Below are 27,754 nucleotides of genomic sequence, written 5' to 3'. Positions count from 1 at the left end.
GAATATTGCAGCTGTGAACATTTGTGTACAGTTTTTGTGTGAACATAGGTTTTATTGTCTCTTGGGTATTGTGTTAATTTGCTAGGGCTGCAATACCAGAGTAACCATAGATTGGATGGCTTAAACAATAGTAATTTATTGTCTCAGTTCCGGAGGCTAGAAGTTCAAGATCAAGGTGTCAGTAGATTTGGTTTCTTCTTTTTTGTTTTTATTTTATTTTATTTTATTATTCTTTTTTTAAATTTACATCCAAGTTATTTAGCCTATAGTGCAACAGTGATTTCAGGAGTGGATTCCTTAATGCCCCTCACCCATTTAGCCCATCCCCCCTTCCATAACCCATCCAGTAACCCTCAGTTTGTTCTCTATATTTAAGAGTCTCTTATGTCTTGTCCCCCTCTCTGTTTTTATATTATTTTTGCTTCCCTTCCCTTGTGTTCATCTGTTCTGTGTCTTAAAGTCCTCATATGAGTGAAGTCATATGATATTTGTCTTTCTCTGACTAATTTCGCTTAGCATAATACCCTCCAGTTCCATCCACGTAGTTGCAAATGGCAAGATTTCATTCTTTTTGATTGCTGAGTAAAACTCCATTGAATATATATACACCACATCTTTTTTATCCATTCATCCATCAGTGGACATTTGGGCTCTTTCCATACTTTGGCTGTTGTTGATAGTGCTGCTATAAATTTTGGGATGCATGTGCCCCTTCGAAACAGCACACCTGTATCCCTTGCATAAATACCTAGTAGTGCAATTACTGGGTCATAGGGTAGTTCTATTTTGAATTTTTTGAGGATCCTCCATACTGTTTTCCAGCCTGGCTGCACCAGCTTACATTCCCACCAGCAGTGCAAAAGAGATCCTCTTTCTCCGCATCCTCGCCAGCATCTGTTGTCACCTGAGTTGTTAATAGCCATTCTGACAGGTGTGAGGTGGTATCTCATTGTGGTTTTGATTTGCATTTCCCTGTTGATGAGTGATGTTGAGCATTTTTTCATATGCCGGTTGGCCACCTAGATGTCTTCTTTGGAGAAGTGTCTATTCATGTCTTTTGCCCATTTCTTCACTGGATTATTTGTTTTTTGGGTGTTGAGTTTGAGAAGTTCTTTATAGATTTTGGATACTAACCCTTTTTCTGATATGTCATTTGCAAATATCTTCTCCCATTCTGTAGGTTGCCTTTTAGTTTTGCTAATTGTTTCCTTTGCTGTGCAGAAGCTTTTTATTTTGATGAGGTCCCAGTAGTTCATTTTTGCTTTTGTTTCCCTTGCCTCTGGAGATGTGTTGAGTAAGTTGCTGCAACCAAGATCAAAGAGGTTTTTGCTTGCTTTCTCCTCAAAGATTTTGATGGCTTTCTCTCTTACATTGAGGTCTTTCATCCATTTTGAATTTATTTTGTGTATGGTGTAAGAAAGTGGTCCAGGTTCATTCTTTTGCATGTTGCTGTCCAGTTTTCCCAGCACCACTTGCTGAAGAGACTGTCTTTATTAGATTTGGTTTCTTCTGAGGCCTCTCTCCTTTGGTTGCAGTCGGCCATCTTCTCACGGTGTTCTCACGTAGTCTTTCCTTTGTGTGTGTACAGCCCTAGTGTGTCTCTCTCTCTCTCTCTTTTTTTCAAATTTTCATATAAATTCTAGTAAGTTAACATGTAGTATGATATTGGCTTCAGGAATAACATTTAGTGATTCATTACTTACATACAATACTCAGTGCTCATCACAAGTGCTCTCCTCAATGCCAATCACCCATTTAACCACCCCCCCCCACCTCCTCTCTAGCAACCCTCAGTTTGTTCTAATCTTTAATTAAAAGTCTCTTATGGTTTGCTTCCCTCTCTCTCCTTTTTTTGTCCTTCTCATATGTTCATCTACTTTGTTTTGTAAATTCCACATATGAATGAAATCATATAGTATTTGTCTTTCTCTGACTGACTTATATTTCACTTAGCATAGCCCCAGTTTTTCTTTGTATGTCCACATTCCTCTTTTATAAGGACACCAGTCATCTTGCATCATGGACTGCCTTAATGATCTCATTTTAGCGTAATCACCTTTTTATTTTTTTAATTAATTAATTAATTTTTTTAATATATGAAATTTATTGTCAAATTGGTTTCCATACAACACCCAGTGCTCATCCAAGATGCCCTCTTCAATACCCATCACCCACCCTCCCCTCCCTCCCACCCCCCATCAACCCTCAGTTTGTTCTCAGTTTTTAAGAGTCTCTTATGGTTTGGCTCTCTCCCACTCTGACCTCTTTTTTTTTTTTTTTTTCCTTCCCCTCCCCCATGGGTTTCTGTTAAGTTTCTCAGGAGCCACATAAGAGTGAAAACATACGGTATCTGTCTTTCTCTGTATGGCTTATTTCACTTAGCATCACACTCTCCAGTTCCATCCACGTTGCTACAAAGGGCCATATTTCATTCTTTCTCATTGGCACGTAGTACTCCATTGTGTATATAAACCACAATTTCTTTATCCATTCATCAGTTGATGGACATTTAGGCTCTTTCCATAATTTGGCTATTGTTGAGAGTGCTGCTATAAACATTGGGGTACAAGTGCCCCCATACATCAGTACTCCTGTATCTCTTGGGTAAATTCCTAGCAGCTTAATCACCTTTTTAAAAGCTCTGTCTCCAAATACAGTCACATTCCAAGGTGCTAAGGGTGAGGGGTTCAACAGATGAATGTTGACGGGTTACAGTTCAGCCCATAACAGGCATTTATCTTAGGAGTGGAATTGCTGGGTCATGTGGAGACCCTACATTTAACTTCTTGAGGAAGTGCTAAGCTGTTTTCCAAGGTGACTACCATTTTACATTCCCAGCAGCCATGTGTGAGTGTTCCAGTTTCTCCATGTTCTTGTCAACTCTTGTTATTGTCTGTCTTTCTAATGTGGTATCTCACTGTGGCTTTGTTTTGTATTTTATTGATGGCTGATGATTTTGAGCATCTTTTCATGTGCTTACAGGCTTTTTGTTTATCTTTTTGGAGAAATATCTATTCAATCCTTTACCTATTTTTAATTGGCTGTCTTTTTATTGTTGAATTGAAAGAGTAATTAATATATTCTGGATACTAGACCCTCATCAGATATATGATTTGTAAGTATTTTTTCCCTTTCCGTGGGCTGTCTTTTTATTAGTGATTGTGTGCAATTTTTCTCCTTTGGTTGCTTGTGTTTTAGGTATCATATCTAAGAAGCGATTGCCTAATTCAAGGTCACGAATCTTTACACAACATTTTCTTCTAAGAGTTTTATGATTTTAACTCTTACATTTAGGTCTTTGATCTATTTTGAGTTTTTTGTAATGTATGGTGTGAGGTAGGAGTCCAACTTTATTCTTTTGCATGTGAATATCCAGTTGCCTCAGCAACATTTATGAAATGATTATTCTTTTCTCATTGAATTATCTTGGTACCTTATTGAAAACCAGAGGACCATAAATGTATGCATTTATTTTTGGGCTCTCAACTCTGTTTATTTGATCTATGTTTATGCTACTTTCACACTGCCTTGATTACAGCTGCTTTGTAGTAAATTGTGATAATGGAAAGTGGGAGTTTTCCAACTGTATTCTTTCTCAAGATTGTTTTGGCTGGTGTGGGTTCCATCTTAATATGAAGGCTTCCAGTCCATGAACATAGAGTTCTTTCCATTTATTTAGGTTGTTTTTAATTTCTTTAAATATTTTGTAGTTTTTCACTGTATAAGTCTTGCATGTTTTTTGTTAAATTTATTTAAAATATTTTATTCTTTTTGTTGCTATTGTAAATCAAATCATTTTTTAAATTTCATTTTGTATTATTCATTGCTAGTGCCCTAATTTACTTTTGGGTTTTTTAGATTTTATTTATTTATTTATTTATTTATTTATTTATTTATTTATTTATTTATAAGCAATCTCTACACCCAATGTGGGGCTTGAACTCTCAACCCCAAGATCAGGAGTCTCATGTTCCATGGACTAAGCCAGCCAGGTACCCTGATGTAGTTTTAAAAAAAACAAAAAAACAACAAAAAAACCCAAAAACAACAAAACTGTGCTAAAATGCACATAGGTTAAAATTTACCAAGTTAATTATTTAAGTGTACAGTTCAATGGTATTAAGTTAAATACCTTCACATTGTTGTACAACAGTTCACTAGAACTCTTCTCACCTTGGCTGAATGGCTTTTAATTTGAAAGATTTACATGGACTCTTAACTCTTCAGTTAAGCTGTGTCTTATCTCTCTCGAGCCTGTATGAAATCTCCTGGACGGAGTAGGTGATGTGGATAGTTATTTGGTAACTTATCAAATATATTGATTTTTTTTTTCTTTTCGTATCTATACATTTCTGGGTGTGTGTGATGGAAACAGAAGCTGAAAGTGCTGTATTACTTAGCTTAGCTTCTTTGATGCTGAGTCAGTCCTGTAAAAGGTTGACATTGGGTATTGAGGGAGAACTCTTTTACTGAAACACATTAGTGGCCAGAATGAACTGAATCTGTTGCCTGTACTTCCGGTATTATGGGAGGTGGAGTCTGTTTGGATTTCTCACAGGGACCACAATTAAAGCAGGAACAGAATCCCGTGTGATACAGAGTGGCAGTGAATCATTACTTTTGGCCCTTTGACTTTGGTTCCTTGCAGCCCTACAAAAGGTCTGTCTAAGGCTTCAGAGAACTGCCTCAACCCCAGTGTTATATATGCTATAAATATTCTCTTCAGGAGGTCTAAGATATGAAGTTACCATTTGCTAAGATGGATTTTTACATGCTCCAATTTTAGCACGAAAGATGTGAAACTCTATTTGGCAAACTATCATCCAAATAAAGTTATATAAAAAAAAATGAATTTCTTAGGTTCATTTCATGGACTAATTTTATTCAGCTCTTGATTACATTTCCTGTGTATAGAGCATGTTTTACACTTGGTAACTGACTCTCATTTAAAGAGAATGAATGGCCAAATTAAATGAATGTCCTTCTGCAGTTTTCAAGTGCATGCATTTCTGATTGGTTTTGTTTGCCTTATTCAATAGAGAGAATAATTCTTTGAGGCCAATTTCATTTTAAGAGGGTAAGTTCAGTGATTTTTCATAATTTAGAATATGAAAAATTACGCTCCCTTGTTTGTATCTGATGGAAACTCAGAGCTGAAATTTTGGCTTTTTTCTGTCTCTGACTCTCCCCACTGCTTCCCAGAATGTTTGGACAAGTGTGCTGTGCTGAATTTTATGTAAATAAAATTTTCTTTTTTAATTTTTTAAAAATGGCTGTTGTGTCTTTTTGAAGCAATAAAAAAAAGGTGGAGGGGGGTAGAAATATATTTTAAAAGGGGTTGTATTTTCCTTTGCTCACCCTTAACAAGCTATGCAAGAGAGAAGAAAGTCCGCAAACGATAGTTGATCTGCAGTTGTACTAGTATGGAGATACACCTGTATATAAAATAACTGATACCTATATTACCGGTTATTTGGAATTTACTTAAATAGGGAGACATTTGTTTATTAACGGTAACTGACATTGTCCCACAGTTTTTGGAACGTTCATCAGGTTACAGTGTATAGCTTAAATACTTTTCAGTTATTCAGACCTTTTATTTCTTCAGTGCAAATTTACGTTTTATGAAATCAGCAGATGCACTAACAGTATCTCAAATGATATTAAGGGACATTGTACTCAAAATGAACAGCTGTTCTCTCTCCAGAGAAAAGAAGAAGTGGGTTTAAATTATAGGAGGAGAAATTTTGGTTGGACATAAACGTAACTCCCTAATATTAGGGGAATTAAGATATAAATCTTTATAGCAGATATTTATTAAAACAGCATTGCCTTACATTTCATTATGTGCTATGTAGATGCATTGGATTAAGCACTTTACATGCATTGTTTATACTTACCAAGTCCTATGAAGCAAACACTGTTATTTCTTCCGTTTTGTAGATGAGGAAACCGAGGCTCGGATAGGTTAAATAACTTACTAAGGTTACACAGGTAGTAAGTGAGAGACCCAGAGTTCGAAACCAGACCATCTGACTCTAGGGCCTGTACTTTTAACCACGTGTAATAGAGAGGATAAAGCAAGGCTGTCCGTTGGGTTGAGCACTCACCATGGGTGGTGAATCAGTTACGGACAGTAATGGAGAACCGGAAGTAGAAGTAGAAGCGAAGCGGAGTGCCTGGGTGGCTCAGTTGGTTAAGCGTCTGACTTCAGCTCAGGTCATGATCTCGCAGTCCGTGAGTCTGAGCCCTACGTCCGGCTCTCTGCTGTCTGCGCAGAGCCCATTTCAGATCCTCTGTCACCCTCTCTCTTTGCCCCTTCCCCCACCCCCTCTGTCTGTCTCAAAAATAAACAAACATTAAAAAAAAAAAAAAATAGAAGCAAAGTGCCACTATCACGATTTGGTCAAAAGTTGACCATGTGTCAACTTGAAAGAAGTGAGCATGTGTCCCTGATTTTTTTTCACTAGGTCATGAATCCTGTAGAAAAACAATGTGGTTCATATGTGAATTGCTTATGGCAAAAGTTTGGAAGTTCAGAATCCTATTGCGATAACAAAGAAGTTTCTATATTATACAAAAAACTCAAAATTCAGCAAGAACTAACAAGACCTGGGGAAGATGCAGAGACAGACAGTACAAATACAATTAAGGAATAAAGAAAACTCAGTCTTGTAAGAAAGCAAATCAATGCAAATTTAACCATCATATGCTATGAATTTTTAGTAAATTAGCAAAAATTTATAAAATGTTAATACCCAAAGCTGGTACTCTCATTCATTACTGATTGCATTTTAAAGTAGTATGTTAGCAGAATAAAATGGTTCAATCAGTAAATAAATATCTCTCCTGGCACTAATTCAGTAAATATGAAATGCACATACTTATTTTTCTTATATATCGAGAAGTATATTTTATTGAGCTAATCCGCAATGCACAAGAAATGCTTTGTATTAGATATTTTCCTTGTTAACCACAGAAAAAAATAATTAACAGCTGCTGAGCAGAAATGCTTATTCAGTGTTTTTCTTCAAATTATTAACTATGAGAGATGTATCTTAATTGCCAACCCATCTCAAGCTTAAATTGCATAATAATCGGTCAGTAATCTCATTGTTTCTGTATAATTCTGTGGTCTGAAGGAACATGCGAATCTTATATGTGAGTATTCTTAAATTTGATATTTATTCCTTGCTATGGACTCCCTGAGACTTTGGGAAAGCACTCTTTACTTCGAAAAGTAAGGAATGATGGAATTGCTTTTATTAAAGGTGTGCTTTGATAGTTTTAAAATTTAGTTTGTATGTATTTACTGTATACATAACTGGACAGATAACTACAGTAATAAATCATTTTACAGGTATTCACAGTTTTATATGGAAGATAGCTTTTGCCGTTATAACATGTTCAACCATCACTTCTTTGATGGAAAGGTAAGAATTATTGCCATCATCCTTCTTACTGTGGAAGAACAAATTCGAGAGCACCTCCTTTCTTATTTTCTTTGAGTTCCTCAAGATCAGACTGTGGCTGTCCCACCATTTATTGGTGTTTAGTTTTCTTCACTGAGTGTGTGTTGAGCCCCTAGAAGCGATTGTACTCTTGTTCTTTTGTGACTTTTTGCTGCTTTTCAGATAAAGACCCACTTTCTTACCAAGGCCCACGTGGCTCAGCCTGAGCTGACCCCTGCCACCCTCCAGTGGCTCTCTTTGTTCCCTGCTCTGCTGTGTGTGTTCGTGTTCAGGATGCCTGACTTTCATCTCGGAGTGGCTTCTCTGCCCCAGGGGCTTTTGCCCACGGTGTTTCCTCTGCCTTCTGGGCTCATTTTGCCTTGTTAAGTTCACCTTATCCTTCAGAGCTCTTTTCCAAGCCACTTTCTCTAGCCTCCCCTGGCCCCCAGACAAGGTCAAGTTCTCCTTTGTACTTTGATACTATAATTAAATAATCCTGTGGTTAGTTGTTTGATGTCTGCCTCCCTGATAAATATTAAGGGGGTTTATGGTTTTATTAAACTAATTCTTAAAAATTAGACCGTGTCAGGAGTGAACCCTAATCTACGAATGGTGTGTCAGTGTGGGTTCATTAGTTGTGCAAATGTACCGCTCTGGTGGGGGATGGTGGTAGTGGGGGAGGCTGTCCATGTGTAGCAGGGGATGGCATCTGTCAGTACTATGATGTTAGTAACGTCACTATGAATAAACAACATAGCAGAGCTGATACTTGCACTCCTAGTTTGAGCTCTTTGTTAGTCTTATTACAATATAAAAACTATACCCAACCAAGTAATGACACCTGACAGGAAGTTGGCCACACTGTTTGAAATTATCAAGACTACTTGAAGCACATACCCATATATGTATGTATATCAATTTTCCAGAAATTGTGAACCATGTATACGTATATATTATGTTTTTAGATATTAACTGATGATAGAACAAAAACCAAGCAAAACTAAAACACTAAGCATCCAGGAAATGAAAGCAAATTCTAAATTGTTTTTTGGGATTGAAAAATGAGTCTCCTGATTCAGTCTAGCCAGTGATGCACTCCTTCCACGAGACTCAGTCAGCATTGGGTTCTGTATTTTTTAGCTATGATAGCCATAAAAACCAAGTATTGAAATAAATAGCAGTTAGAACTAGACATATTGCAGAGTTTCCCAAAGCAGTTATGTGATCGATCATCTCCAGGATTTGAGAACTGATTAGATGAGTGTGAAGGAGAGAGAGGTATTGAAAACTCACTTGACAGTGGACAATGATGGGCTTCTCAACTAGGACAGTGGCAGTGGACAAAAAAAGAGAGAGGTGGATTCCGTGGGCTTCCACAGATGGAAACCAGAAGACTTGGTGGTAAGTATACTGGGGGAGAAGTCCAAGAGGATATGGTGGTCCGGCCTGGATTTGTATTTCATTCTTCAAAACAGAGGGTAGGGAAGTTTGGAAGGGAGATTTGGAAATGTCAAGTTTCTGGAGCTGGTGAAATGTTGATTTAGGGGTATTGAGTATGGCTTCTTGAAACTGGGGGGCCTCAAGCTCAGGAGTGTGGTCAGGGCTGGGTTCAGAGTTGGCGAAGTAATAACTGAGTCTGTGTTACTGCTTGATACCGCAGTAGTGGGTCGGGTTTGTTCATTTGCTTATTTGTTCTTAATACTATACTATGATTTGCATTCTATTTTGAACAATGATGGTAAGATAAGAGTGAAGTTACATTGAAATCGCTAACTGTTGGCTAACAGTATCTTATATGTTAAGAAAGTAGCATGTGATTCACCTTTCTGTAGGAAATTCTTTTGAACTTTTATTGAAAGCTTATGGAAATACCTTAAAAGTCTCTAGAATAATGGTTGGAATAAGCTGCCAAGACCGAGCTCCACTTTATCTTTCCCAGAAGAAAACAATCGTCTAGCTCAGGCTTTCCTCTCTCTATATTTTAGGAGCAGCCTCTAAATAGCACTGCAACTGTAGAGATTGATCTACAGAAAACTATTGTCTTGATGATTTTACCGTCTGCCCTTTTTCTGCCTGCTTCCTGAGTCAGAGGTTTTCAGTAGAGATTTACCATCTACTAATCCATCACTGAGTATTTAAGCATCTACCAGGTAAAGGTGTGCAGGGAGCTTTCGGGGATAGAGGTCTCTGTCTCTGCAGGTAAGCACTTCACAGTCCACAGGATTAAAAAGCAGGTGTTCCTTGTTTCCCAGAGAAAATCATATAGTCTTTCAGGTAATGGGAAGTGTCATATGCTTCAGTGGTCAAGGAGGTTGAAGCATGTCTAGAGGGAAGTTATTTAAAGTACCAGGCACTTTTTTTTAGTGATGATTAAGGTGTAGGGAAGAGTTAAGTTGTGTCAACGTTGGTGGTGTCAAGCATGCGTTTCCCATAAGTCAACAGCAGGACCCTCAGCAAGTCACGACGGGATGTCTGACCGTTGGAAACAAACATACTCGACTGGTTTGGGCCATCCCGCCATTGGAGACAAATGCACTCTTTACTGGTTTTTTAATTTGGTTAAGAGCTTAGATTTCACTTACTTGTTCCTTTTCCTTTCCTACGTTTAAGCCTAAGGAATTTGAAGGTTTTTCAATAACATCATCTGTACTTGAAGTCCTTGTTCACGTAGGCAGGTTAAGGAAGTGCCAGGCACTACTTGAAAAATGATTAACCTTCCTGACATACCATCCATCGCCGTAGGACTTCGAGTAGGAAGTTAATAAAGACTCTCCTAGGGAAAGGGGATTAGGATGTTGTGGTTTTTCCTCTCATCAATTGGGTCTTCTAAATTGATTTAGTAGTAGAACAATATATATTTTATTATAAAGTACATATGGGCTGATTAAAGTTTAAAACGCCATTAAACTTTAAAGTCTTAGGCCATTTTTATAGTGTGTTGATTTGCTTTTATAGATGAGTACTTGAAAACTACAAAGTCAGTAGACTGGAGTTAGTATCATAGGTATATTTCTTATTAACTTCTCCCAAAGCAAAAAATAATAAATATCCTAGACAGTGGTTCATGTTAACTTTACAATGACTGAAAACAATTAGTCTGTTGGGAAAATGCGTTAATAGCATGGTTTCACAGCCTTGATAAGCTTTGTTATTTGTCGTCTTTCATTTATTTACGTACTGTGCATGTCCGAATACATCTGTCATATACCCAGTGCTCAAGAACACGTGCGTGGAAACTGGTGACGTGTAGCTCTTATTAAACTGAACTCATGGTGGTGGACAAACCAGATAGGAAAAGAGCCCGTCTTATTCATCTTTGTGTCTCCAGTGTTTAGCTCAGTTCAGTCCCTGCTTCTGTTTGTGGAATTGAATTTGGCGTTTTAGATAGTCTTCATGGGTAATGAGTTTTTCTCTTTTAGGTTACTAAATTTAGTTTTTTAATTTAACCATTTGAAATGTGTAGTCCTCTGATAGTGATGGTGTTTGAATTTGCAATTTAAAAAACCCGCTTATCAAGGAGCCCAAAGATAAAATCTTCTGGGGGCTGAATGAGAGAGGCTTCTGGATGTCACCGAGGGACTCGGAGGTGGCAGGATGGGTGAAGTTTCAGTACAAACAGGAGGACCGAGCCTAATACATCCTCCAGATAGGATGAAGTGCCTCCCTCTCGTCCTCATTTAGAAATGAATTTTTATTTGTTCCAGGCTGCCCTTGAAGTATGCAGAACATTTTTACAGGAAGATAAAGGTGAGGGAGTCATTATGGTGACAGATCCTCCTTTTGGTGGCTTGGTTGAACCTCTGGCTGTTACATTCAAGAAGTTAATTGCTATGTGGAAAGAAGGTCAAAGCCAAGGTGTGTAATTTATTACTTACTGCAAAACAAACATGTATCTGTGTATCTACTTCCTGTCAAATATTAGCAGAGCTCAGTGAATCAGACATGTATATGTCTTGGGTTCTTGTGTTTTTCTAAAACGGGCTCATTTGAGAATGTGGCACACTTCATTATCATGATACACTTTGTATTTTCCTAATCATGTGTTCTCAAAATGACTTGCAGGTGAGCATAAGGGGACATTATGAAGAATCGCAGTAAACCGTTGGCATTTATTTAATAGATATTTACTGAGTACTTGGTACTGTTTGGGTGCTGGGAATAGAGTACCATGCGAGATGGGCACATTTCCCTGTCCTCGTGGATCTTACATTCCATGTTCCTAAAGTCCTGCCCAAAGCTCCTGGAGGTCACCCAGCCTGTGGCCCAGAGCTCTAAACTGTGCCAAGATTGGGGTAGAAACATCGGACGTGTGCTAGCCTTACAGTGGTTATCAGTGATAGATACCCACGTAGATAGAGGTGCGTTAATGGCGGGGGGTTATTATTCATTTTAAAGTGGCTTAGGCCTTTGAAGTATTTTATGTAATTATCTAATTAGTTGGTACAATCATTTTTTAGCTTCCAGCTTGCAAGTTGATAAACTGTAAGAGCGCCAGCCTTCTTCGTTAATTGTGCTTGTGCTTTGGAGAGAGAATGCAAACGAAATCTAAAACATGACTTGCAGTATTAAGTATTCCACTTATTTTCAGATCTTAAGTCCCCTTATCAGAATAGATAAAGTCAGGGTTATTGGGGAAGCAATAAAGAGCTCAGTGGTCTTGAATTTCAGTTCTGCCACTTAGTGGCCGCATGAACTTGAACAAAATGCCTAAATCTTATGGCTTCAGTTGCCCTGGCTATAAATGGGCTTGTTAACATCTAACTCTAAGGGTTATTGTAAGGAGATAATGTATAGAAAGTACCTAGTATTGTGCTCAGCCCCTACTGGGTACTCTGCAATTAACAGCCATATCCCCAGTCTGTCGTCAAAGTTAATGTGGATAAAATTGTTTTTAAGAATCTTCCATGATTTGGGAAAGATTGATTCACCCCCGAAAAGCACATAACGAGTTGTGGCAGAGCTGTGTTCTGCCTTCCGGCCTCTGCCTTCTGGCCCGTCCTTCCTGCCCCACAGCACAGCCACCTTGCTCCTCACGTGATGCTCCCTTTCATCTCCCACTTTACTGGTGATATCTTTGCCTTTACTGGAATAGAGTGATATGTGGGTAAGGATTCCTTTTACATTTCCTTTATAGCTGTGTTTAGATCTAAAAGAACATTTCCACTGGCTCTTGGGAAAGATCAGATTGTAAATGGCAGTCTGGCGAACATTCTCTTCTTTTGTATGATTTAAATGCATTGAATGTTTGCAATTTCTCCCAGTATCAGAAGTTTTTCAATTATAGCTGTTTTATTTTTTTTAATTTAAACTTCTTATTTTCTTTTCCCTTTTTTTTTTTTTTTTTTTTTTTTTTGATCCATTAGATAGCAGTCACAAAGAACTACCTGTATTCTGGATTTTCCCCTATTTTTTTGAATCCCGAATTCGTCAGTTTTTTCCAAGTTTCTGCATGCTGGATTACCAGGTATAGTAAATATTCTGTTTTCGGGCATGACCGAGGAATGTTTAAGTAAATATTGTGATCAGACTATCCATCAGGTTTAGCATATGAAAATATTATAAGCTGTATTAAACACTAAAATTGTACCATACGTAGCTTAGTCCAGAGGTTCCTAATTGTAATTTTAGGGCGCTGATTAAAAATATAGATTCTTAGGTACCAAAATAAACCAACTAAATCAAAATTAGAGAGTAAAGCCCGAAGAAACCATATTTTCCCAGGCATTCTGGGTGATTCTGCAGTGTAACTAGGTTTTAGACCGACTGACCTAACCTTTATCATCACCAGAAGATGCCACAGAACCTCAGAGTCATTGTTAGGAACGGGGATTTTTGTCTGTTCAGAGGTTGTAGAGAAGTAAGTCGCTTTTCTGGTTGGTGGCATGTCATGTACACTTTACTGTGTCACTCAGAGGATGCCAGGAGCTCTGAAGGGAGGCGTGTCCCAGGTAGCAGCATGTCAGAGAGGCAGAGATGCTGAGGTCTGTGTGTGGGGGTGAGTGTGCTGATTTCAGGGTGGAATTGACCAGCCCGCCCTCCCATCTCTGCCCTCAACTCCTTCTGCTTTAATGTCCACTTTCCTGTATTCATTCCCTTGGGTTCTGAAGTTAACCCGATTGTCACCATCACCATGTGTGGTCACCAAGTGGCCACTGCTTCCTCTTTTGTAGTGATATTTTTCTATTTGAGCTGCTGAGCAACGGACTACCTTTATGAAGGCTTTTCAGCCATAGAACTGAAAATGTCTTCCCTACTTGTTACAAGCTAGTGCTTGGATCTGAGCTTTCTAACCTTGAAGACATTTATCATGAGAATGATGAAAATTACCATATGAAAAAAGTTGTTATGTTTCTTTCAGAAACAGTGTTACCAAAAATGAGAGGATAGACCCTACCTGTGATTCTATCCCAAATAGCAAATATCATTAATTTTCCGTGTTTGTAATCATAGCAGACAAATCTGAATTCTGTTTTCCCCCCTGTGTCTTATGTACGTGTACATTTGTAAATGTAGCACCATAGTTTTAATGCTTTTAATCATTTTAAATTATCTCATTAGCAAGTTATGTTATCAATTGTTATCATTCTTTTTTTTTTTTTTTTTTTTGGACTCAGATTGCTTCCACCTTTAAGGCACTATAAATACCACTGCCATAAACACCTTTTATTCAAATAATTTTTTCCATATTTTACATAACATCCTTAAAATAAATTTCCAAAACCGAAATAGAATTCCAAACATTATGTTATCGAATTTAATGGACATTTCTATGGCTTCTGAACCATATTACCAGGTTCCTTTCCAAAAGCGTATCTAGCACAAACCATTTTAACCTTGAATTCTCAAGCTCTGCTTTAGGCAAAGTCCATGTCATAATTCTTCCCGATTCCGGTTTACTTTCCTTTTTAGGACACACAGTTTTCTGTTTCTTGTCTGAGAGGTGCCTCTAGTGTGGACATTTGCAGAGCAGAGATAGCGGCCATATCCTAAAGATGTTAACCAAGGAAACTTCTCAGTTGGCAGGAGCGCCTGCTGCCTTTGACAGTGAAGAATCATGTGGCACGATGTTTGGCACAATAGTAGGTGCCTTATGCACGTTGAATAAATAACTGTCTGAAAACCAGTGTGAACTCCAGAGTTGAAAAGGAACTGGGTTTTAATCCTGGTTCTGCCCCTTACTAGCTAGGCCTGTACATTTTATCTAACTCTCTGCAGCCCATGTGACCTGTTAAATGAGCAGAGTAATAATCTATCTGCCTCAATAAGGTTTTGAGAATTATATAACACACAAAAAGGCTTAGCCTCGTCCCTGAAGCACAGCAAATGTAGATTAAAGGTTATTGGTCTCAGCATTGTTGTGACCATCACTTTATTGTCACCATTCAGACAGTCCCAAGGTGGGGGTAAAACTCTTCTTTCGGGCGTTTTTTTTTGTTTTTTGTACAGTATCTGAAACATTAAATTTGCAAAACGTAAGGTCCCTCAGAAAACTGGTCCATTCATATTTATTTATTTTTTAATGTTTGTTTATTTTTGAGAGAGGGCGTGAGCAGGGGAGGGACACAGAGAAGAAGAAACAGAGGATCTGAAGCAGCTTGATTCAGCACTTGAACCCACGAACCGCGAGATCATGACCTGAGCTGAAGTCGGACACCTAACCAACTGAGCCACCCAGGCGCCCTTCCATACACTTTTAGAGATGAGTTTTCACTAAGGGCAAGAGTTTGAAATGGCAAGGAACCCAAAGAAGGCAGATCAAGAGTAGAGTGGATGAGAGAGGTTACTGTGGAGAAACCAGTCGTTGTTTCACAGCCTGTGTTACTAGGAAGGAACCTGTGGGAATACTGGAGTCTCACTGTTGAGAAATTGTTCCAAGGTCCAAGCTTATAAAAAATAATTATCCAGGGGAGCCCGGGTGGCTCAGTTGGTTAAACGTCTGACTCTTGATTTCGGCTCAGGTCATGATCTCACATTTCATGACATTGAGCCCTGCGTCTGGCTCTGCACTGACAGTGAGGAGCCTGCTTGGGATTCGCCATCTCTCTACACCTCCCCTGCACACGTGCACTCTCTCTCTCGGTCTTTCTCTCTCTCTCTCAAAAACAAATGAACATTAAAAAAACAATAATTATACAATTCATTGTATTGGTGAAAAAAGTTTCTAATTAGGCCATATGTATCAGGGTAAAAAGTAGTCTTTTTGGTAAAGAGAAAGCCAAACTTTGAAAAGGAAAATTAGAATACAATCTGTGAAACAAAGAAAAATCTTTGTTTTTCCTGATTTCTACTAAAGATCAGAACATTACTGCCCTTTATATGCTCAGATGGAGAAATTGATTTTCACCGTATCTCCCATTGTGTTTATAAACCTTATTTGTTGTATCTTACCTTGATGGCCTTTCTTTTCTTTTCTTTTCTTTTCTTTTCTTTTCTTTTCTTTTCTTTTCTTTTCTTTTCTTTCCTTTCCTTTCCTTTCCTTTCCTTTCCTTTCCTTTGCTTTCTTCCTTTCTTTTTTTTTTTCTTTCTTTCTTTTTCTTTCTTTCTTTCTTTCTTTCTCTTTCTTTCTTTCTTTCTTTTGATTTTTTTCTGGATTTACTGTTATTATCCTTTCTGACACTTTTATTTTCTTTCTTTTCTTTCTCTTGTTATTTTAACCTTACTTTGTGGTAATTTATTTTCTTGTATATTAGCTGCCTGCATCAAATGAAATTTTGAAAGTCTCTTGTCCTCCTTCACAGGTCTTTTGCCATAGACCTTGATTAGACCTTCTTTCTCACATTGCCCAAGATGATTATAAGCTCCCAAAACATAATACAGTAAAAAACAAAAAAAACAAACAAACAAAAAAAAAATCACTAAATCTCTTTTTTTTGAAATACTTTTCGGGTAAGAAGAATGCAGAAATGCTGCAAATCTTCATAAAATATAAGTCAGACTCTTCAATGATAAAGCACTTGATGACTACAGAATAAAATAATCATCAAAGACCTAGAAAACTAAAAGTTCTATTAAGGGCAGATTAGAAAGGAAGGAGGTGATAATGAAAAGAAATTTTGATTCACAGTCAGAAGTGTGAGTCCTAGCATACTGCCTTTTAGAGGCTCTTTAATCTTGGAAGAAGTCAGTTTATCTTTCCTGGTCTCTGTTTCCTTACCTATAAAATAAAATGATTGAATCAGAAAAGAGAGGGCAGATAAGTTTCACTTTTAGTGCTTTAGTGGTAAGCCTGATAAATTGGTAGTGACTTTCTGGAGAATTTGTTGAGAATACCATGCCTAGTGGCAGCGAGTAGTGTGTGATTGATTAGCGATGTCTGCCACAGGGACAGGGTCAGGGAGTAGTGGCATTCGGGTCCTGTATTTACCGTATCTGAACTAGATCACCTCACTTCCCTTCCACTGCGAACATGCAATGATCTCTTGTTTCTACTTCATCTGGGACATTTGTTTGGATTGTTATAAGTACAAACTTCGCTTTTTTTTTTTAAGCTATCTTTAAAAAAATCATCCTGTGTTAAACTGTTTTTTGAAATTTTTATTTTCATGTTCAGAAATGAAGATATTTTGACAGGAATTTCTGACAAATGATTGCAAATTTTACAGGATGGCAACTGAAATTCTTAAAACTTGATATGTAATAAACAAACATGTAAAGGGTTTGGAGTGACAAGGGGATTATATATATATATATATATAAAACATATATTATAATATATATTGTATGTATATAATGTTTTATTTTATTAAAAATATTTTTCATTTTTTTTATTTTTGAGAGCGAGAGAGAGAGAGAGAGAGAGACAGAGACAGAGACAGAGTGTGAGTGGGGGCGGGGCAGAGAGAGAGGGAGACACAGAATCCAAAGCAGCCTCCAGGCTCTGAGCTATCAGCACAGAGCCCACGCAGGACTCGAACTCATGAACCATGAGATCGTGACCCGAGCCCAAGTAGGATGCTTAACTGAGTGAGCCACCCAGGCACCCCTATAATTTTAAATAAGAGGTACATGGAATATGGGGAATATGACTAAAAGACCTTATTGCTCTGGTGGAAATTGGTTGATGGAGCTGAAGAGTTCACTTCAGACCTTTTGATACACTGAAATTAAATAAATAGATTATAGTCCTTAGGGAATTGGGAAAATAAATACAAGTACTGTGTCTTTTTAATCTTTGTTTCCTGGAGGGATGCCTAAGACATAGTAGGTGCAAAATAAATGTCTGTTGACTTGAACGTCTTGGTGTCTGTATAACCATTTCCAGTCTCATGTTACAGAAGAAATTTGCGTATAGATAAAATTAAAAGTTAAGAACTGCAGAGATTTTGTGCTTTCCCTCATTTCTATACAGTACTTCATCACATTAATCAGTTCCATGGGAGAAATTTTCTATTTGAAAATGCCTCTCATCATCATTGTGAGTGAAATGTCAGAGATAATGATGGGAAAATGGTGTATCAGCTCTACCACTAGTGATATGCAATTTGCAAAATTGTGTTTGCTTTACAGCGCTTCCTTCCATAGGACGTTTATTTGTGTGGATGAAGCTATGAAATATGGATGTATGTTAGAGGTACATTAATTTACCCTAGCAGCATGCATTTTACATACCATATGTTTATAGTTAATTAGCACAACAAACCCGCATTTAAAAATAATAATAATCTCAATTAGGTTATGCAAAATCAAGCAATCAACCACCTTCCTGACACATACATTCTCCAACTCCTGGGGTAGCCATAAAGAGATTGTTCTTTTTTTTCCCTCTCTTCTATCTGCCATCCGTTGTATTGCATGGAATATTCCATTTCTTAGAAATTTTTCTAAGGTCCTCTTTTCCAACATTTGAAGATCTTCCTGAGGTTCTCTTGGGAAGGTTTTTTCTTTCTTATGATACTCATAAATGTTCAAAATATCTTTGTTGAATTTAATAAGGTATCATGTTTTTATTGAGTACATAGAGGAGTGTATTAGGGAGAAATTATGAATTTAAATAGGTTTAAAAGAAAACTACTACAGTAATATTTTAAGGTAATTTTGAAGTAAAACCTACTTTTGTATCTTAGCCTCTAATAGGTGACATCTATTCATAGAATTTTAAAGTTGGAAAGAAACATGAGGGGTGTAACGTAGGCTAACTTTTCACCATAATAATTGTCTCTACTAAGTGAGTCACCGGCCTCACTTGAATGCTTTCAGTGAGCAAAGTCCTGCAGCCTTACAAGGCAACTCAATTTATTTAATAGCTCTAATCGTTAGAAAATTTTCTCATATTGAGATAAAATATGCTCCCTATTAACTTCTAACCATTGGTCCTACTTCTATTCTCCAAAGCAATAAAGGCTAAGTCTAATTTCGATTCCACTGACACCCCTTCAGTTATAAAACAGCTATCAGATCTTCCCAGTGTTCGCTTTTCTGAATAAACACCACCCCCAGTTCGTTAAACTACAAATCCTATTCATTCCCGTTACTTTTGGTAGAAATGAACTTGTTTTATCAGCGTCTCTCTTCATATGCAGTGACTGAATGCAGGGCTTCAAATGTAATCTAACTTCATCCTTTCCTTGTTATGATATTACACTTCTGCATAGGGCAGCTGTGAGCCCGTGTCAGCTCTCACACCGTCACGCTAGACCGTGCACTTACCATGCTGACAGTTAACCAGAACCCCCAGGGTTTGTCCCCGCCCCCTCCCCAACTGTCCCTTGTTTAGCTGGGTCTCCTCACGTGCCACTTATTTTCCCCCCACTGCTGAAGCTTATTGATGAGTCTTCCTGAACTTGTTCGTCTGTTAGTCTGATAGCCAGCCACAGCAGGGCCATACAGAGAGCTCAGGAATTTCTCATTAAAGGCCCTCTCTTTCCATTGTCATTAAGTCCTTATATTTTTGTGATTTGTTTATTAAATAGCTAGCTTGCAAGCCAGTTCTTCTATGAAATTCTTAAGTGTATTCTTGTTTAGAATCCAAACAATTCAGTCTAACTTATTTGAAAGTTGGGCTCTGCCTATATTGACTTTATAAAAATCTCATGGTATTCTTGTGGATAATCTAGAACAACGGTTCTCAGATTTTAGTGTGCCAGGAAGGCTTGTTAAGAATACAGATTGTGGAGCAGGGGGTGGGGGTGCCTGGGTGGCTCCATCGGTTAAGCTCAGGTCATTATCTCGTAGTTCGTGAGTTCGAGCCCCACATCGGGCTCTCTGCTGCCAGCATGGAGCCTGCTTGGGATGATCTGTCCTCCTCTCTCTCTCTCTGCCCTTTCCTTGCGCATGTGCATGCTGTCTCTGTCTCTCAAAAATACATACATACACAAATAGTTCCTGTTAAAAAAAAAAAAAAGAATGCAGATTGCAGGCCCTGACCCCCAGAACTTCTGTTTTCTTAGGTCCTAGGCTGGGGAGATCTTCTAGCAAGATCTCAGAGGCAGTGCTGGTGTTGCCAATCCAGGCATCGCACCTGGAGAATTACTGATCTAGAGAAAGATGGACTTAGTGACCAGGTGGATTCAGAGCAGGTTTAAAGCCAAAGAGAGAATGCGTATGGATACCAGAGAGGTTGGAGAAGGAGGCGGGAGCAAGAAGCCTATAGAAGCCGTGCCTGTTGGCTTCAGCTTACTTTCAGGATGAGCTGCCAAGGCTGAAAGCCGAGTTAGGGTGTTGAGGAGACGTAAATGTTTGAGATGGTCACAATTATAGTTGTGACTCTCTTCTTCATCTCCATCTTTCTATGTCTCCACCACATGCCAGGCTTTGAACTCAGTATTTTACACACATTATCTCGTGTAACCTTCACAGCACCCCTGGGGCAGAAATCAGTAACCTCCTTTTCCAGGTGAGGATTATGTGAAGGTGCCTCTGGTCACAACAAGTGAGTGGCAGAGCCACTGTCTGGTCCCTGAACCTGTGCTCTACCAGGATGTGAGAGGTCACATAGTGAATGGTGGAGGGCCAGCATAAGGCTGGATTGAGACTCGCTGACCTGACACCTGACAGGCACGCGTCTTCAGGGGTGGAATTTTTGTAGTGCCAAAAGCCAAATTCTTAATTACATAGTAGTCCTTGTGAAGTCTGTTGTATTGGGTGAAAGATTACAGTTGTTCTCTCAATACTGGGCAATATGAACTTATCATAACAAAGTTTGCCTTTTCTGTAATGAAATTTCACTGCCACAGAGGCCTCTCTGAGGCTGTTGATTAATAAGTAAACTTTTGCTTTTAAGAATTTTTTCTTAAGAGCCCCCTGGGTGGCTTAGGCGGTTGAGCATCCAACTTTGGCTCAGGTCATGATCTCACCGGTTCGTGAGTTCGAGCCCCGCATTGGGCTCTGTGCTGCCAGCTCAGAGCCTGGAGTCTGCTTTAGATTCTGTGTCTCCCTTGCTCTCTGCCCTTCCCCCACTCATTTTGTCTCTCTCAAAAGTAAACAAACGTTAAAAACAATTAAAAAGAATAGTTTCTTGTTAAATACTTTGGTTTAACTCCTAGTTGTTCTTTTTTGGTAAAGAATCTTCATAGATGTTCACTCATTTGAGTAAATGTTCTTTTTCAATTTTTTTTTTAACTTTCTAGGTAGATTATGATAATCATGCACTTTATAAACATGGAAAGACAGGTCGAAAACAATCTCCTGTGCGTATTTTCACCAATATCCCACCCAGCAAAATAATCCTTCCTAGTGAAGAAGGGTACAGGTAAGATCATAGTGGGGCCTTGAGATACATGAGTCACTGAAAATAAAGTTCCATATATCTAACATTAAGATGATTCTCATATTGACTCATATAGTTCTTCTGTTACTTTTAAATTTGGTCTAAATTTTATATTGAATTGTATTTGGATTACACCCAACTTCTGTAACAAGTGCCATTTATCTGCTCTGTGAACCTTCATGAGAATATACAGCTGAGTTAAGTCTGTTTCTTTCCTCCTTAGATTTTGCCCTTTATGTCAACGATACGTTTCCCTAGAGAATCAACACTGTGAGCACTGTAATTCTTGCACATCCAAGGTATAGGTTCCTATAGAATATGCATTTTTATTTAAATATATTAGTTTTATTTTAGCTTACTAGCCATTACATTTGCTTAAGGTTATTTTGATAATATTATAATTTGTATTACCATATTATCATTTGCTAAATGTACATTAATAGAGTATTTTATGTCTAATTATAAAGTACAACAGCCTTTGCATTCATCATCGTTAATGGTTATTTGAATTCACTTTGCTATGGGACTGTATGACTGCTAAAATCAGGAGTATTTTAAATAAGGCATGAGATGAGTGCTGAATTGTGTTGGGGATAAATTTAAGGTGTTTTAGGTAAAATACTGAACTATTAGATGCCATCAGTATTTTAATGAAGTATTAATAACATACTGTGCACTTTTTATGTGCCAGGCCCTTTCCTAAGGGCTGTGCATGGATGAATTCATTTTTTTCTTTAATTAAAACAAATTTTTTTTTTTTAATGTTTATTTACTTTGAGGGAGAGAGAGACAGAGTGTGAGCAGGGGAGGGTCAGAGAGAGAGGGAGACACAGAATCCATAGAAGGCTCGAGGCTCTGAGCTGTTAGCATGGAGCCTGATGCAGGGCTCGAACTCGTGAACCATGAGATCGTGACCTGAGCCAAAGTCAGACGCTCAACCGACTGAGCCACCCAGGGGCCCCAGGTACTCTGCCAGTTTTTGCAGATAAGGAAGGACTGTAGGGACACACCTCCTGTTTATTGTTTTAAAGAGGTGGGATGACACTTAAGTTGGCCTATTTGTTTTAGCTAAATCCAGTCAGAAAGAACATAGGAAGTTCAGTTTGGGTAATATACACAAATCATTCTCCAAAGGAAAGGCTATATTTTTGTAACTATTATAAAGTACAGTTTTCAAAACTCTATAATTTTATGACGGGTTATACTTGTTTTTAACTGTGGCAGCACACCTGATTACATGTATTTTCAATCAGTTTAGAAATTCTCTGTGTTCTTTATTTAAAAGAAAAAAATTACACCCAGATCATATAAAGCTCAAAATGAGGAAGACCAAACTTTATCATTTAGAAAGGCACACATAAGTCGTAAAAAATGAACAAAAGCAAGGAAATGACCATCCCAGGAACCGGAGTAGGTGTTACTCAATGGGGAGGGAGGGGTTGCTGGATTAGAAAGGGGAGGTGTCTCAGGGCTGACAGGATTCCATTTCTCAGCCTGTTGGGATTCATCAGTCTGTTCTTTATAATTCTCGTTAAATGGGACATGTGCCTTATACACGAAAGTGTCTTATACATTTTTCTAGGTAGTTTTATTTCCCGGATTTAACATTACCCAGACAGTACCCTGTAATCTCTATCTTTCTAAATTATCTAAAATTCTTAAATACGAATTTTATTAAGGATTACACCACATAGACATGTCAAAGTTATGAATCATTAATTCTCTTGAAATTTTCATTGAGTCCTTCTTTGTGCAGTATGGATTGCTTGAACTCAAGATCATGTAGATAAATCCCCTAGTTTTCCAGTTAAGGAAATTGGGGCCCATCAAGGCGGCCTTTGAGTTGAGTGGAGAAATGCATAAATTAAAATCAAAGTATTTAATTGTGAAGCCCAGGGAAGTGAGAAATAAGGAGTGAATAATTTACACAGATTTTAATAAGACATTTTAATTTTTAATTGTGGAACTTGATTTTTATGATACATTAAACATAATTTAAAAATTATTTTTGTAGGATGGCAGGAAGTGGAACCATTGCTTTCTCTGCAAAAAGTGTGTAAAACCTTGTAAGTATTTAGACTTAGTGTTTGACATCCTATGAAAACATTTCAGCGGTTTTCTTCACCCAGATAGGGTTTTTTATTTAATTGTATCTATAAGAGGGGCGCCTGGGTGGCGCAGTCGGCTAAGCATCCGACTTCAGCCAGGTCACGATCTCGCGGTCCGTGAGTTCGAGCCCCGCGTCAGGCTCTGGGCTGATGGCTCAGAGCCTGGAGCCTGTTTCCGATTCTGTGTCTCCCTCTCTCTCTGCCCCTCCCCCGTTCATGCTCTGTCTCTCTCTGTCCCAAAAATAAATAAACGTTGAAAAAAAAAATATAAGAGAAAAAAACTTAATATAGACACCTGCATTGATTTTCCCTGCTTTGTAGTTTTTGCAGTTACCAAAATGCACACTCTCTCCTTTATAGGGACATATGACTGTAACCTATTTCAGTGTGGCATTTGGTTTGGCTTATTTTATTTTATTAATTTAATTTATTTTATCTTTTTAACATTTTTATTTACTTTGAGAGGGATGGGGGTGGTGGTGGTGGTGCAGTGGGGAAGCGGCAGAGAGAGAGGGAGAGAGAGAGAATCCCAAGTCGGCTCCATACTGACAGCGTAGAGCCTGATGTGGGGCTCAAACCCATGAACCCTGCGATCAGGACCTGAGCTGAAGTCAAGAGTCACATGCTCAACCGCCTGAGCCACCCAGGTGGCCTGGTTTGGCTTATTTTAATAGGGCTCTGTGTCCCTCAACCAACCCCCATGGTGTCAGTGGCTCCCGCTCATGACTCCTTGAAGGGCTGCATTTGTTGCCATGTATCAGAAAGAAGTTAGCTGGTTTATGTGGGATTCCGACTCTTTACCTTGGCCTCTTTAGCCAAAGTATAAACAACTATGCAAACCAGTCACGGTAATTTGAAGTAATCACGGTTCATCCTCCCTATCATAAAGGTTGGTCAAATGAAAAATTGTATTAAATGAGCTTCTTCCAAAACTCAATTTTTATTTTGTAGCCTGGATCCACTGTAGCCTTTGCGGTCACTGTGCTCTTCCAGATCATTCCTGCGGGGCCCCTAAAGATGGCTGCTTTATTTGTGGTGAATTAGATCATAAACGTAGTACTTGTCCTCAGATCACTGCATCTAAGAAAGTGATCAAGTAAGTTGAATTCTTTTATTGACTAGAAAAAGCTTTTCCTCGTGTGATCCGTATAAAGCAGTCCACAGAGGTGAGCGCTGGAGGATTCAGAAGTGCGAAATTGTTGGCTATTTTTACTGTTAGGTACCTTTGTGTAGACAGTGGTGTGAGGACATGAAGATGAGTGAAAAAGCCTAACATTTAAGACATGAAAATAACCAAAATACAAGGTAGAAACTGATTAACTTTATATCTTTTGTGGTTCATGTGAAATTATAATTTGTAGGGAGAGATTTCAAGCTTTGTTTTATATATATATATATTTTTAATGTTTATTTTTGAGAGAGATTGGGAAGAGAGAGAGGTAGAGAGAGAGAGAGAGAAAGAGAGTGCGCTCATGCACGCACAGGCTAGGAGCAGAGAGAGGAAGACACAGAATCTGAATCAGGCAACAGGCTCTGAGCTGTCAGCACAGAGCCTGACGTGGGGCTCGAACTCACAAACTGCAAGATTATGACCTGAGCTGAAGTCAGATGCTTAACCGACTGAGCCACCCAGGCACCCCTGAGAGTTCAGGCTTTATTGACCGACATGATATTTAAGTCAGGGCAGCTGGGATGCAGACACGTGATAGGCGAGGCTGGAGAAGGCATTTCAGATGGAATGTGATTTGTAATTAATCCCACAGTGAACACCTTGGAAAATGGACGCTATCTCTTTAAATTCTGCAGACTTGGAAAAAAAATTTAGACGTATTAATATTTAAATATGTAAAATTTTAATTTTTACCATTTGTTTTCTATGATTGTTTTCACTTCCACCAATATTTGGTGTTGGTTATAACTCAGAACAGAGTTATCCCAGTGACCACGGTGTATTTAGAAAAACCACTGCTGTTTCTTTTTTTTTTTTTTTAAATTTTTTTTTTTTTTCAACGTTTATTTATTTTTGGGACAGAGAGAGACAGAGCATGAACGGGGGAGGGGCAGAGAGAGAGGGAGACACAGAATCGGAAACAGGCTCCAGGCTCTGAGCCATCAGCCCAGAGCCCGACGCGGGGCTCGAACTCACGGACTGCGAGATCGTGACCTGGCTGAAGTCGGACGCTTAACCGACTGCGCCACCCAGGCGCCCCACCACTGCTGTTTCAACTGGGCTGATTTGAATGATAATACTTAAAAAAAAAAAACAAAAAATCTAAAAGGAATGATAGTTATTGAGTCTTCTTCTTTTATTGTTATGAAAACCAGATAGCCAAATTTAACATTACATGAGAATTGGGATCAGCATAAAATTTTTGAGTTATCTTATGACTTGTGATAAAAAAATATTTCTTAGTATTAGAAATATCTGATGCTATTGTAACTGTTTATAATTGTATTAGAATTCTTGTCCATTTGTTTATTTTTTTGGACAGGGGCAATTATTTTTTTCCACTGAGGTCCAGCTATTTGAATTCTGCCTACTGTTTTACTTTTCCATTACTTTTTATCAAATTTAATTGAACAATTATTTCCATTAAGTAATCCAGGGTAGAAATGGAAGTTTCTAAATTAAGAAATGTATTGAAGAATCTTATAAAAGAGTTTTTCTTAGAAACCTTTGAGAATTAAAGTACAACTCGGGGTGCCTGGGTGGCTCAGTCATTTAAGTGTCCGACTCTTGATTTTGGCTCAGGCCAGGATCTCATGGTTGGTGAGCCCCATTTTGGGCTCTGTGCTGACAGCACAGAGCCTGCTTGGGATTCTCTTTCTCCCTCTCTCTGTCTCTCCCCGCTTGCACGCACACATGCACACACACGCACGCACACTCTTTCTCAAATAAATAAACTTTAAAAAGAATAAAGTACAACATAATAAACTATTGGTCTGGGATTGTTGCACCATTTACTGGGTAATTCTGGTTGCAAACGGAGTTAGTAACATGCTCAGACTTTGATTCTGTGATCTTATGATACATGGAAACTGAATTTGCATTTTAGTTATGTATTGTAGGCTCTTTGTTGGCTCTTCAACAGCCCTGGCTAGTCTGCTTGGTAGTATTATATTGTTTTCATTGAGGGAAACCATTTAGTATTTTTTAGTACTAGATTTTATCAAGTTTAATTCAAGGAGCAAATCCATTAGGATGTGGTATACCTGATAAGTCTTTCTTTTAAATACATTTTTTTAATGTTTATATTTGAGAGAGAGAGAGAGAGAGAGAGAGAGAGATGGTTTGTGAGCAGGGGAGAGGCAGAGAGAGAGATGGAGACAGAATCTGAAGCAGGCTCCAGGCTCTGAGCTGTCAGCACAGAGCCTGAGCAGGTCTTGAACTCATGAGCCATGAGATCACGAGCTGAAGTCGGACACTTAACCAACTGAGCCACCCAGGTGCCCCAAGTTTTTTTTTTTTTAATGTTTATTTTGTGAGAGAAAGAGAGAGAAAAAGCCAGGGAGGGGCAGAGAGAAACCCCAAGCAGGCTCTAAGTGGTCAGTGCAGAGCCCCATTTGGGGCTCGAACTCACGAACCGTGAGATCATGACCTGAGCCTAAACCAAGAGTCAGACAATTAACCAACTGAGCCACCCAGGCACCCCTACCTGATAAGTCTTAAATAGTATTACTTTTTTCTCAGAATAGACTCCTAAACTGTTGACAGTTATCTTCAGGTATTTCTTTCAAAAATTTTTCATAATGAAATTGACAAGGTAAAATTTTTTCTTTACAATTGTAAAAAATAATTTTAATAGAGGCACCTGGGTGGGGCACGATCTCGTGGTTCGTGTGTTGGAGCTCCGTGTTGGGCTCTGTGCTGACAGCTCGGAGCCTAGAGCCTGCTTCACATTCTGTGTGTCATGTCCTCTCTACCCTTTCCCTGCTCGTGCTCTCTCTCTCTCTCTCTCTCTCAAAAATAAATAAACATTAAAAAAAACATTTTATATTTTAGCATGTATGGCATAAAAGATATTTCATAGCTGTCTTACATTAATTTGTTTTTTTCTGAGTTTAATTTGCCTTTGCTCCTGAACTGGAATGATGCAAGCTCCCTCTTGTGGTTAATCGTTTTTATCATTACATAAATACCTATAATTTAGAGAACAGCTACTAGGTCAATTGAATTTTAAGGCAAAACAAAACAATTGATTTATACTCAATCAGTTCAGTTTATACTCATGTGAAAAATTTATCTCCGGAAAGTTTTGTTTATTCATATTAACAAGTGAACATATTCTTCTGCTTTTGTTTACTATATATTCTAGTGAGGTCTGGTTCGTGTTTAGTTCTTTTTGTAAGTGGATAAGCCAAAGAAAATTTGTTCAAATTCTGTATACAGGCACACACAGCTTCACTGACTTTGCCATCCAGACATTAGACTTCATTAAGTTTGCTAAATCATCCCTTGTCAGAACATTAGCCTACTTCAAATAATGACT

The 27,754-nt window shown here is 38.3% G+C and overlaps 1 protein-coding gene across 1 annotated transcript in view; it reads left to right on the top strand.

Annotated features, from left to right (window-relative positions):
* Positions 1-27,754, top strand: part of ZCCHC4 (zinc finger CCHC-type containing 4) — a 54,015-nt gene that overhangs the window by 20,769 nt on the left and 5,492 nt on the right. Inside the window, exons 6-12 of the mRNA XM_045474360.1 lie at positions 7,361-7,433; positions 11,156-11,306; positions 12,815-12,915; positions 21,017-21,138; positions 21,380-21,455; positions 23,171-23,222; positions 24,216-24,360. Coding sequence (XP_045330316.1) covers positions 7,361-7,433; positions 11,156-11,306; positions 12,815-12,915; positions 21,017-21,138; positions 21,380-21,455; positions 23,171-23,222; positions 24,216-24,360 — 720 coding nt within the window. The remainder of the gene's footprint in view (positions 1-7,360; positions 7,434-11,155; positions 11,307-12,814; positions 12,916-21,016; positions 21,139-21,379; positions 21,456-23,170; positions 23,223-24,215; positions 24,361-27,754) is intronic.

The sequence above is a fragment of the Leopardus geoffroyi genome, chromosome B1 (assembly GCF_018350155.1).
Source record: "Leopardus geoffroyi isolate Oge1 chromosome B1, O.geoffroyi_Oge1_pat1.0, whole genome shotgun sequence".
NCBI lineage: Eukaryota > Metazoa > Chordata > Mammalia > Carnivora > Felidae > Leopardus > Leopardus geoffroyi.
This window is presented reverse-complemented; position numbering and strand designations above follow the sequence as displayed.